The sequence below is a fragment of the Prionailurus bengalensis genome, chromosome B1 (genome assembly GCF_016509475.1).
Source record: "Prionailurus bengalensis isolate Pbe53 chromosome B1, Fcat_Pben_1.1_paternal_pri, whole genome shotgun sequence".
Lineage (NCBI taxonomy): Eukaryota > Metazoa > Chordata > Mammalia > Carnivora > Felidae > Prionailurus > Prionailurus bengalensis.
In genome coordinates this window covers 1,600,761-1,613,387 of record NC_057344.1, presented here as the reverse complement: position 1 = coordinate 1,613,387, position 12,627 = coordinate 1,600,761, and the positions used below count along the sequence as shown (strand labels likewise).

Sequence of the window (12,627 nt, the reverse complement as noted above, 5' to 3'; positions counted from 1 at the left end):
CAGACACAGAGGTCTGTTCTTAAACACGTTACTCAGTGAAAGAAACCAGCTGAAGAGTCTACACCATGGATGATTCCAACTCTGACCTTCTGGGGAAGGCAACACCATGGACACAGCAAGGCGAGAGGCCGCCGGGGCTGGGAGGGATGAACGGTGGGGCCCAGGGGGGTTGACGGCAGTGAAGCTCTTCTGTGTGACGATGGAGCCCCGTGGTTGTACTTTTGTCCCAACCCACGGAATGGGCCACATCAAGACGTGCACTGCGGACCCTGGGTGGTGACAACATGCCCGGGTGGGTGCGTCAGCTGTCTGTGACAACGTGACAACGGGTGCAGGGGCAGATCTCCTGGTCAGTTTTGTTGTGAATCTAAAATCTATCTTAAATAATAAAGTCTTACAGAGAAATAGGAACAGAACCTTCTGGTGTCCAGACCCCTCCCTCGAGTGTCGCTGACTGGTCCCGGGGTGCTGGGCCCGGGCAAGTGCGTGCACATCCAGGCTGAGAAACCGCGAATTCAGCGTTATCTTCCCATATCACAGCTTAGGACACAAAGGTCGTTGGGCTCAGGGACGTGCCTGACGACCTGCTGTGCCCCCAGGGGACCCCCGTGGGCCTCCTCCCTGCCTAGCTTGGGGCTTCTGGCCCGCCCTGCGTGCTGGGTCACTGGCCTGCAGATCCTAGTTCAAGGCCTGGGGTGGGCCAGAGTCGGCGTTTCTGCCCAGCGTCTGGCATCCAGGGCCCCAAATCCCAGGCTCGGCCCCTCTCATACCCTGCCTCTGCTCTCCAGGGGCAGGTCCCCCACCGTGAAGGTGTTCCTTCTCGGGGTGCCCAGCATACTGCCAGCACCTCATCGGGGCCGTCCCCTTCCCAAGTAACCCACTGGGGCTCCGGACAACCTTTCCTCTGTCTTGTTTCAAGGTGAAGATGTTGCTAGCACTAAAATGTATTTAAAAAATCTAGTTTTGACTCCAATGACTTCCCCTTCCAGAAGCGTGGCCTCACTGTCCTTTCCAGGCACCGGGATCAGCAAATGCTACACTCACACCGGCACTGGGTTTGCCTCTTAGAACGTCTGTGCAAACAACAAAGTCCCGTTTTTACAAGAACCGGTCAACGCCCCCTGGGAGCGTGTGCTCTCGTCCACACTGCACGTACTAGCCAGGCTGCAAGGACACGCCAGTGCGTAGACATTTTCTCCGACGTCTGAGAATCCTTGGCCCACCGCCGGGCGTCAGCAGGAATACAGCAGACACAGCCCATCTTCCTGACAGACGGATGGACAGCACAGGCTACACCCCCCCTTGGTGAGAGTCTCAGAAAACCTGAAATTTCTGGAATCATCTCAGAGCTTCCCACGCCAGCAAGAGCGTTCCTAACATCTCTGCTTAGAGCGAGACCTTCTTATAGCTTCGTCCTGGTGGGAAGCACACATCTGTATGAGGATACACCACACGCGAGATCACCCGTTACCACGCCTTACTGAGAACAGACTTGTTGAGAATCATGCCTGACTTGAGGTCCCAGGGTACCCGAGGGGGTTTCAGGAGACACAGCAGAGAGTGAAGCCCCCCGGGGCAGTCGGGGGGGAGGGGGTTTCACTAAGGGCCCACGACGTGCTGGGAGGAAACAATAGACAGAGAAGTGATGTCTGCTACCTACACGAATTCTCTTAACTTTCCGCTGCTTGTCGTGTCTGTGTGTGTGTGTGTGTGTGTCCCCGAGCTACTGCACAGGTCCATGCAGGCCCTCAGCGGAGAGTGCACCCTCGCCCCCATTTGGGAGCTGACACCTAGGTGGCCCGCTGAGTCAAACACCAGCTGAGTCAAACACCACTGTGCTGAGGTTGTGTGTGACATGCCCGTGGCCGCGCTCCCCACCCCAAAGTGCTGTGTCGGGGGGACCACAGGCTTGGAGCACCTGTCTGCAGGCCGGGCCACTGACCTGGAGCCATGAAGGACTTGGTCCTAATGAGAGAGCGGCCTCTCTTCACGGCAGCCTTGGTCTTCTCAAGCCCGTCTTTAGTGCCCTCCTTCGCAGCCTTCATGAGTTTCTGCATCTGTAAAAAAAAAAAAAAAAAAAAAAAGGGAGAACCGTGAGAAGCGGACCGTCGGTAAAAATCCACTAGCTGCTTTTATTTTGTTTTAAAAGAATACTGTCAAGTAGCTTGGTCTTAAGACGTCGCCTGAAACTGGCTTTTTGATGTGGGAGCACTTGCTTGCTCGGTGTGTGTGTGTGTGTATGTAACTTGGGCCACGTTTTGTTTGTTTAAAAGAAAAAACGAGGACGAAAAGCAAACTTGAAAGCCAGCCCTTCTTTGACCTGGTTTCCTGCTGCGTGTAAACGGCAGCCTCCACTTTTCTTACGATCACTTACAAACACAGAGCCTGGCGGACATCAGAGGGAGCAAGTTAAACACACACACGCACACGCACGCACACACACGCACACACTCAGGCAGCCGGCCCCAGGTCACAAGGCAAACGCAGGAAACCAGGAAACACAGAGCCCCGGCTGCCTTCCTGAGCTCCCCGGGGGGCCAGGCCAGAGGCTCACGGGGGCCCCACTGCAGGTTAACAGACGAGGAGGCAGACGGGCGGGAGTCAGGAACACCACTCCGCACCGTCACGCCGTGTAGGGAACCTGGCTCACCCACCCCGGAGTCCTGTGGGCACTGCCGTGGGCCATCAGAGCCCAGAGCAGCACGGACCCGCTCTGGCACACCCCTTACGCTGGAAAATTCTAAGGTCTGAGGTGTGGGCTATTGGGCTCCAAGCGATTAGAGAAAACCCAAATGGCCTCCTACAGACAAAGCAGGATCCCGCCAAGGGGACGTCCACGCTGCCTGCTGCCCTGGCCTTCCTGTCCTGGATCCCGCCAAGGGGACGTCCACGCTGCCTGCTGCCCTGCTCCTCCTGCAGACTCCCTCTGGCACGCTCATCTGTCTCTACCTCCCTCCTCAGCCCGCCTTCCCTGCCAGCGTGCCTCAGGATGGGACCAGCAGGGCTACCGCCGGCACCGTGCTGCCCGGTTACAGCGGGGGATGCGGCCGTCCACGCTGCACTGTGTCCCCGCGGAGCACACTGGTATCAGACACGTACCGCGGCCCAGCTGTTTCTGTACGTCCTCTGTCTCCCGCCATCCAGCGGGTGACCCCGAACCACGTTCACGCCGCCCAGACGGGGCCCCGCCCCAGCCCCCACGGGCCACGGCCACTGCAGTCTCCCGGGAGACACAGCCACTCCGGGATTCTCTTGCGTCCCTTCCTCCCCATCCCGGGGACGTGCCCTCCACCACACTCGCCACCTCCCCGGCCACGCCTGTGGCCTCCACCCTGCCCCACGCGCCCAGTGCTTGTCTGCCTGCAAGGCGTCTCGGCTTTGTCTCCTGACCCACACGGCCCTTTCAGACCCCTCCCTTTCTTACCCCACGCCAGACCCCTAAGCCTCGGCGTCAGCCTGACCCCCGTCAGGGCCCCCGTCCTCGAGCTGCGATAAAGACCCAGGTTCCGGGGAGCTGAGACGCCCATCCAGGTCACACGGCAGCCAGGGAACAGCCGGGACTCCCGACCCTCCCTAACGTCTGCTTCTCACTGGGTGAAGGGTGTCCGTCTGGCCCGGCCCTCACCCACTCACCCCATCTTACTGCTCGCTGCCCCCCAACGCACACTGTTCGCCCTGCCACGCCTTACTATCTGCACTTGATTCCAGACTCCTCCATGGAGCTGGCCTCCTTCACGCTTCCCCCACGGCCAATGACTGAGCTCGGGGCTCCCCAGAAGACCCCATCAGGCCCCAGACGCTCCCGCATGGGAACCAGCCAGAGCCTCCATGGAAAGAAGTGACTGCCAGCATTTTGCTCCCACTTTGGGGAGCCCGGGGCCCAAGAACACTCTGGAATTGAGCAGGCGACCATAACGGGAGACACTTATTTCTAAGTGAACGTCTGCTTGCAGGTAGACGCCGTTCAACACACACGAACAAACAACAGAACATCAGACGGACAGGTGTAACGGGAGTGACAATTACTCGACAGTGTCCTTGTAAAACACATCTCCGAGAACTGCCTGCCACCACATTCAAACCTCGCGGTTCTCCGACCTCCGGTCTCCGGAGCCCTTTGTACCCGGAAAGATGCCAAGGGCCCCAACGAGGTCCGTTTCTCTGGCTTTCACTCATCTACCCTTACTGGATGAAGAATGGAGATTGACAAAAAAAATCGAACTTTTACGAATATTCATTTAAAAATACTACTAAGCCCATGCCGTGTTATCTAAGTAACGCATTCGTGAAAAATTACCGTGTTTTCCCAAACCACAACATAGGCGGTGCTGTTCTGCACGGCTGGCCATCTCTCGCGGCCGGGGCAGCACACGCGCAGTGGAGCCGCGGGGAAACTCCCGTCCGTGCATACGAGGACAAGAGAGAGGAACGCAAACGGTGTCTCGGGATTAATCTGAGCTCGGTGACATCTGGGAGCCCAGGACCACACGCTGAGAACCAGTGTTCACCCAAAAAGGGCCAAACCTAGTTTCCTTGCGCTTCTGTTTAAAGTACGGTCTGTTTCTGAACAAGCATTTTCCACGCGGCTGGTCGAGAAGTGAGCCACACTACCTTCAGTTCATGTTTCTGCTTTAGTTGCTGAATCTCTGTGGCTGCCACCGTGCTTGCCATCAAAGCTCTCATCGTTCTCTCATAGTGCTCCTTGAGACGGGTTAGGTCATGGGAAAGCTACAGCATAAAGAGACACAATCTTCTCACAAAAACGCTCCCTCTGGTACTTTGAGACGATCGTACGTTGCGAGGCCCGGGGGGCGGCGTCTGGGGAAGCCCACGCACCACGGGGAGCCCCCAGCTCTGGCCCACCGACTCCTGAGAGAGAAAAATGGGGCGGCTTCTCAGGAGACGGACTGGAGACTTTTCTGTGCCAGCCCAGGACAAGAAAGTGAATGAAGGGCTGAGGGTTGTCATTCACGTCCACGTGGACGACGTCACAAGGATCAGACGTGTAAATACAATACGTAAAAACTATTCCTTATGTCAGCACCAAGGCACAGGACACCGGGGTTCACGACTGTACTACAGGGCATCAGAATTTGGAAATGGGCGGCACCGATTTTTAAGTCTCCAAACTGACGTGCCTCGGCTGACGGGGAAGGGGCGAAATCTCATAAGACGCCGTCCCCCGTGATCACGCACGCCTCAGACGTGGAAACCCAGCCCTCAAGGCTTCTTGAGACAGCGTCTCCCATGTCAACACAGGCAAAGACACTGTGCGCTGTGAGCAAATTCTGACTAGAGAATGGACCCTTCTTGAGTTGACCTCAACCACTTAGGGTGCTCAGTGGACCGTTCTAACACAAGACTTCAAGGAGACTGCTAGGTCCTTCCTCCACTCCCCCCGCCCTCCCTCATGCCGGCCGTGCTCCCAGCGCCCCCAGGGTGTGGCCAAGCTGGGGCCAGGGCGGTGGGAAGACCCCGCCTGATTATCCCGCACCTTGAGCCACGGTGTGGCACTTCACCTGCTGCCGAGCGGCCTCTCGTGTGGCACTTCAAGGGCCTGCCTGGTAACCCGGGTCCATTCGGAGGGCGAGGAAAGCACAGTTCGTTCAGTGAGCGTGCGAGCGGCTCGTCAGCGGGCACCTGACACCCTACCCGCCCAAGGAAGGACACCCTACCCGCCCACGGAAGGACACCGGCGTGGCCTTGCCTGATACCCTACCCACCCATGGAAGGACACCCTACCCGCCCATGGGAAGGACACCGGCGTGGCCTCACCTGATACCCTATCCGCCCACGGAAGGACACCCGCGTGGCCTCACCTGATACCCTATCCGCCCACGGAAGGACACCCGCGTGGCCTCACCTGATACCCTACCCACCCACGGAAGGACACTCTACCCGCCCACGGAAGGACACCGGCGTGGCCTCACCTAATACCCTACCCACCCACGGGAAGGACACCAGCGTGGCCTCACCTGACGCCCTACCCGCCCACAGAAGGACACCGGCGTGGCCTCACCTGATACCCTACCCACCCACGGAAGGACACCCTACCCGCCCATGGAAGGACACCGGCGTGGCCTTGCCTGATACCCTACCCACCCATGGAAGGACACTCTACCCGCCCACGGAAGGACACCGGCGTGGCCTCACCACTCTTCCCGGCACCTGTGCTCGACTCTGCAATCTCAAGCCCAGAGTGTCGGGTGCATAGAGTCAAGCATGACCACAGGATTAAGTGTCTGCTGTGCCAATGCCACTGGCAGAGGGGGTCTAGGACGGCTGTAGGACGGGAGGTGCTCGGGCCACCTTCCCAAAGCGGGAGGCTCGTCCTGAGCATCACAAAGCAAGCTCATGGAGTGCGGGAACTAGACCCCTGTAACCACCCGCCAGCCGGAGGTTCGTGGGGGCTTCAGCCAAGAACCCGCGCGTCCACGTACTGGGGGCCCACGGCATCTACCCACGCTGTCATGGTGGCGAGGCAGCAAGTACAGCCCAGCCTGCACCAACACAGAGTCACACGGGCCAGGCTCCGTGCGCCTGTGGCCTGATGCTCGGCCTCACACAGAAAGCACGTGACATCTGCAGACACGCGTGGGGATGTCGGTGCACAACAGCCCTTTCACTAGCAGCCGGAGCCCACGGCCAACAGCACGGGCACAGCCACTCGACACTGAAAACCAGAATCTCATTAAGATCATGTGCCTCAACAAAAGCGCTTGTAGGTCCCACGTCTGACAACCACCCAATTCTAGAATTCACACTCCCGATCTGTGAAGTTCCTCCTCCGACCTTCACTTCCGGAGACCCCTCCCCGCCACACACACACCTTCCACTCAGGACAGAGAACGTGGGGCAGCTTAGGAACCCCGGCCCTCAACATCATTTTGTAACATATTCTATCTTTAGACCTTCCTTTTTGTGTAGAAAATGCGGAAGTTCAAAACGCCCCTTAAAGGGAAGCAGGCTTGTGCCGCGTCTCAGAGAGACCCGATTCGGTCCAGTGAGCACAGAAAGCATGCTGTCTACACAACACAAAGAACGAGGGAACAGTCACATAGGACCCCCTGAGGGATTTCATTTATAAGAAGGTAACTTCCCATCCTGCTACGATTACACGTACAACGTGAAATAAAGGAGCCTCCCCTGCGGCCAGCGTCTCACACCCTCCCCACACCCGGTACCAACGTCTTTAAGGGCGCTTCGGTATTACGGGACGAAAATTCTGCAGTCCGTGCCAGCGCTAACACGAGACGTGTGTCTCTCACGCGGGCTGAACACATACTTGCTTCCTGTGGTTGCTGCGCAGGAAGGACCTGGGGACCCCATTCTTGCACTCGGAGTCACTCTGCTCCTCGTAACTCTCAAATTCACTGGAGCTCCATCCGTATTCCAAAGAGCTGTTTCCACCTTCATCTCCATTCTCGACGTCGTCATAAATCATTTCATCTGAAGGCCAAAGGGCCAAAAGGAAATAAAAAGAACACAGAAGTCTCTAGTTATGTTTTACCGATCACCGAGAGCTGGGGTCTGGAAGCGTGTCGGAAACCCGCAGGGGCAGCGTGGAGCCTCGGGGTCGGCTTCCTATACAGGTGGTGGGGAGCCCCTCCAGGGTGCGGGCAGAGACGTGCGGGGCCGACAGCGCTCCGGTGAACCCCCAGCCCCAGGTGCATCCCGAGGGCTGCTGGTCTAGAAGAATCCACCATGACAATACAAAAGAAGTTGCCGGCCATACAAAGATAAACCCACGGAATATGAACGAGTTATGCAAGTGGGTGATAGAGATGCTCAAATACGAACACACGTGAGGCTCACGGGAAACAGTTCTAAGTTTTGCCTTTGTGCGAAAAACCGTCTCATAAATCTCATCTATTACTGTTTTTAAAATATTTTCATCACATGAGTCATGCAGAATTAGTGAAAAACACGTTTATGCCACCAAATACGATGACAGGGGCTCTTTATTTAAAAATTCTGCAGTCTTTAATTCCCGTCTTTTGTCTCACAATCTCTGTTCTGCAAAAGTGAATTCCTGGAGCAAAGCGGCCTTGTGGGCGCCCCCAGGGCAAGGCACACGTCTTACCAGCTAGCCCGCTTCCTTTTTGACACACGCAAAGGCCTCAGGTCCCAAGAAAGTAGTTCTGTGAGACTCCCTGACAATTACAGAACACTACTCAGTGGAAGTAGAAAACACACATGGAGTTTTGTGCGCTGGGACTTTCCGAGAACAAAAACATCGTTCCACAAACTTCTAGAACATCAGTGTCTCTCTAAGTTCTCCTGCTTATTAAACACATGAGCATGAAGGGTTATTTCAGCTGGAGTTTCTCAGGTATAAATGATGTGCTAAGAGTGATTTCTGCTTAAACTATCACTGAAGACGAGTACCATGTGAGATAAAGACATTTCCACACCTGGGAATACATTTTTGTTTCTCAATTAAATTTATTCTCTGGGCACCTGGGTGGTCTAGTCAGCTAAGTGTCCTACTTTTATTTGGCTCAGGTCATGATCTCATGGTTCATGAGTTCAAACCCCACGCCAGGCTCTGTGCTGACAGCGTGGAGGCTGCTTGGGATTCCCTCTCTCCCTCTCTCCCTCCCTCTCTCTCTCCCTCTCTCCCTCTCTCCCTCTCCCTCTCTCTCTCTCTCTCTCTCTGCCCTTACCCTACTCATGCGTGCACACACGTGCACACTCTTTCTCTTTCAAAATGAACACTTAAAGAATTTATTCCATATGCATCTTCAGTCATCCTCTGTAATAAAACTTACCCTTAAAAAGTTTTCAGTAATTAAACCTCGATTAATAGATTCTCTAGGGCCAAGAGCAAGCTTTGTAGGTATAGTGACATTTAGAGGCAAATATTTGCTTTCACTGGAAATGAAAAGTAAATACAAGGTTGTCACTGAGGATCTCAGATTACTTGGCCTCAAGTTCTCTCTCCACCGAATTCAGATTAATTTTGAATATAAAACAGAAATCCAAACTTCTGGTTAAAGGCTCTGAGAGTAAATGTCATCTGGGTAAGAACATGCAACATTTGAAAACGAGCTCATTTTCCAGAAGCCACAGGAGCGTGGGTCAGCCACAGGTCAGTGTATCTGCCCTAGATGACCACCAACTGGGCAACTGGGTCAACAGGGCAGGTGGATTCCAGGGATGTGGCCAGACCCTGACTCAGCTGCCACGCAGGTCGGGGCAGAGAGCCATCCTGATAAAGGCAGGTTGCCATGGGAAGGACCTGGTGACCTCCATGGCCTGGTCGGCAGGAGGCATGCAAATGCAGAAATGTGCCTGTGCACTGTCTCCCGGTGCGGCTCATGAATCCTGAAGCTGCCCGACTAGCACTCCCTCCTCCCTCCATGAACCCCTGTGGACATCAGGCTACTCTTTGTGCGGGAAACGAGTCCAGACGCATAGCCGGGCGGGTGTTGCCCACACCTGCAGAGGGACGTCCAGCCTGTGGGGGCAGAGGCGAGCTGCAGGTACACCCAGGTCAACTGGGCGGCTGGTCCTGGCTCCGGGGAAGACGGCCGAGGGTCCTGCTCTACTGTGAGCCCTGCTCTCAGGCGGGCTGGATGGCTTGTCCATCTTGGGGAGGCAGGAGCTACCAATGCCAGGCACCATGGACCACCTCTAACTCAGGTACATCTCCACTCAGCAGTCAGAACGTGGGAAAATAATGCTTCTCCAAGTTCTGGAAAAGGCAGTAGTATCTGGGCCTCACCCGCACACTGAAACTTTCAAGGACTCTGAAGAGCCTTGTTAAGGACAGATGACTGATGCTTTGTGAATTACAATGCCCTCCTGAGCTCCCAGATGCACAGACTGGTGCTTTCTGAGACCAGACCGAAAAGCAAGCACAGCCCCAGGGCCTGTGTTTCTCCCACAAGGCCAGCGAAGGGAGAACTGGTCTACGTGGCTGGATTTTACTTGGCAGCAACCTTGCTACCTGCCCTGGGCCAGGACGGACCTAAGAAGTGCCACTGCAGTGGCAGTGGCCACACAGTCCTGTGAGTGTGCTTAATGCCACTGAACTGTGCACTCTAAACTGGTTAAAATGCTCAATTTTATGCAGTGGGCACTTTACCACAATGAAAAAAAAACCAAAAACAAAAACAGAAAAAAGTAACCCTGGATGGTCATCATCGTATCTCATAAGAAATTCTTCAGTATCCTGCCAGTATCGTGACAGAACTTAACCCAAAACGACCATATTTTGCACAAAGCACACAGGCCTCCACTCTCCCTCAGACACCTCTGTCTCCCCAAGTTCACCAGCTGCACAGCTGAAGTCCTGAACAGCTGGAGGAACCTCAAAGACCTAGTGCCACCTACTTCACTAAAGAATATAGTTACTTATCAAATATGGAAATGCACCAAAAAGCATACAATAGCAGGCCTGTCTGTAGACCCCGCCCAAACCCCGCTTCAGTGCCCACTCCTGTAAAGGTAGCAGCACAAGGCAACATGCATACAGCCAGAGCTCTGGCCCCTCCGCCAGGCCAGCAAGAATCGTTCTTGGCTTGTGGCTGTCCACTTACCTCTGAGGTGTGGGTTTACCCGAAGGCCACATGCAGCCTACCTCTGTGTCTTGCTTTTTGCTCAACATTGCCTTTGGCTGTATACACACACACAAACACACCATTTATTCATTTTTAACTGCAATATAATGGTCTGTTGTATAAATTCATTGCCATATGCTGATCCCTTCCCCGAGTGTGGGGCCACTATGTTCCCCTTCATCTTTGGCTCTTTACAAACGGTGCTGCAGATAAGCATCCCTGCACATGTCTCCCGGATAGTGGGCATGAATTTCTCCAGGAAACACACCTGCAAGGGAACCACTGGTTTGTATCACCATTTACACGTTAGCTAACTCTTACTAAAGTGTTTCTCAAAACAACTGCAGCACCAAGATGCTTAATGAGACAAAGAGCAAAGGGCCACAGAGGGAGCCAGAACCCTTTGTGATCCTAACCAGGGAGGGTCCTGGCTGACGTGGGACTGAAAGCAACTGTGGATGCCCATCAGGGTCAATATACCAAGGGAACTGCGTAAAAGAAACACATTAAGACATCTTTTATGGCCACAAGAGTTTTGAAAGTATTTGTGGGAACCTTGAGCAGACTCTTAATGTATTTAACAAATAGAGTACGAGGGAGGTATTCTTTCAGCTGACAGTTCAGTGACTCTTGGCTGAGTCCACACACATCAGGGCCCTGCCGCGCACTGTCCTTACAGGGACGTGGCTGGCTCTATGCAGAACAGCTGTCACCTTTAGTAGGTAAACTACTGGCAGACCTTTTGCCAGTGTTTTGGATTTAGAGGGGCCAGATCAACGTTCTGTGTTGGCAAAGGCCTACCTGGTAGCATAAATTACCCAAAAATAAAAATTTCAAGCTTGTTTTTACAGAAACCAGTCTTTAAGCCCCACTTTATTTGCAGCATGTATTTAAATAACTACCTAGGAGCACATTTATTGATAAGAACTTCCAGTTCTGTTTATAAAGGGACCCAAATGTCAAGTGTTTGTCTCCCTCAACGTAGGAATCTCAAGGGCAGGGGTGACTCTGTTAGCTGAAACTAAACCGGTGCTCGGTATGTAACAGCGTCCAAAAGCATTTTGGAATGAATAAACTACCGTGTGCTTTTAACTCTTCATCAGTTAGTACGCTGGATGTGGATTATAAGAATGTATCCTTTTTAGGTCGAAAATGCTTCCTTCTATTATGAGTTTTTAACATTGAATGGCCACTGAACCTTGTCAAGTGCACTTTACGGAAATACTAAGATGAGCCTATGGTTTATGTCCAGAAGTCTGTTCCTGTGGAAAAGGTGGTAAAGGAACCTGCTCATGTTGAAGGGTCTGTCACCCCCTGAGACCAATCTGAAGGGTTCAGGTCGGCTTTTGCTGATTTGTCGGGATATTACCAGATTTGATTTCTTTACATTTTCATCAGGATGCTCAGCGTCACCCCTTTAAGCGAAGGGGGCTCTAAGTTTACACCAACACCCTAAGATGGGTTCCCTGCTCCTGGGTAGCTGGGGTCCGCTGGGACTACACGCAGAGCCGAGGAACTCTGTCCCCTGACGGTTTAGCAATTCTCAGACGAGGACACTGGTCCTAGTGGGCTGCCGGGCAGATGAAACAGTTCATTCTAGATTGTGAATCGTTAGACATTAGCATGTTCTACTTCAGGTGCAGTCCACGTTTCAACTAGTTGATATCCAGGTGCTTCTAGAATCCCTTCCTGGCGTTTGTCTCTACCACACTTTCTTGTTCCTGATCCATCCTTCGGTTCCCTCTCCTCCTGACAAGATCTTTCCTTCCTAACACTCCCAGGGGCTCGTCTGTTTTTGTATTATTTTTGGAGAACTGCTCTTGGGTTCTGTTGATACTTTCTGTTGTTTCTTTGTCTTCTAACACTTTTGCTATTATCATTTTTTTGTCCTTCTACTTTTGCTGAGTTTGCTCCGCTCTTCTCTTACATCACGGAGCAGAGGCTCGGCTCACTGCTCCCCCACCGTCTTTTCTTTCTTTTTTTTTTTTTTTTTCAACTTTTATTTATTTTTGGGACAGAGAGAGAGAGAGCATGAACGGGGAAGGGGCAGAGAGAGAGGGAG

At 53.7% G+C, this 12,627-nt stretch overlaps 1 protein-coding gene across 5 annotated transcripts in view; it reads right to left on the bottom strand.

Moving 5' to 3' along the window:
* The window catches only part of ARHGEF10 (Rho guanine nucleotide exchange factor 10), a 107,128-nt gene that overhangs the window by 53,851 nt on the left and 40,650 nt on the right, over positions 1-12,627 (bottom strand). For 3 of the 5 annotated variants that reach the window (XM_043557276.1, XM_043557280.1, XM_043557307.1), the window contains 3 exons: positions 7,286-7,449; positions 4,612-4,728; positions 1,943-2,057 (listed from right to left, as the gene is read on the bottom strand). In XM_043557276.1, coding sequence (XP_043413211.1) covers positions 1,943-2,057; positions 4,612-4,728; positions 7,286-7,449 — 396 coding nt within the window. The remainder of the gene's footprint in view (positions 1-1,942; positions 2,058-4,611; positions 4,729-7,285; positions 7,450-12,627) is intronic. The other 2 variants (XM_043557288.1, XM_043557298.1) reach the window with 1 other exon arrangement.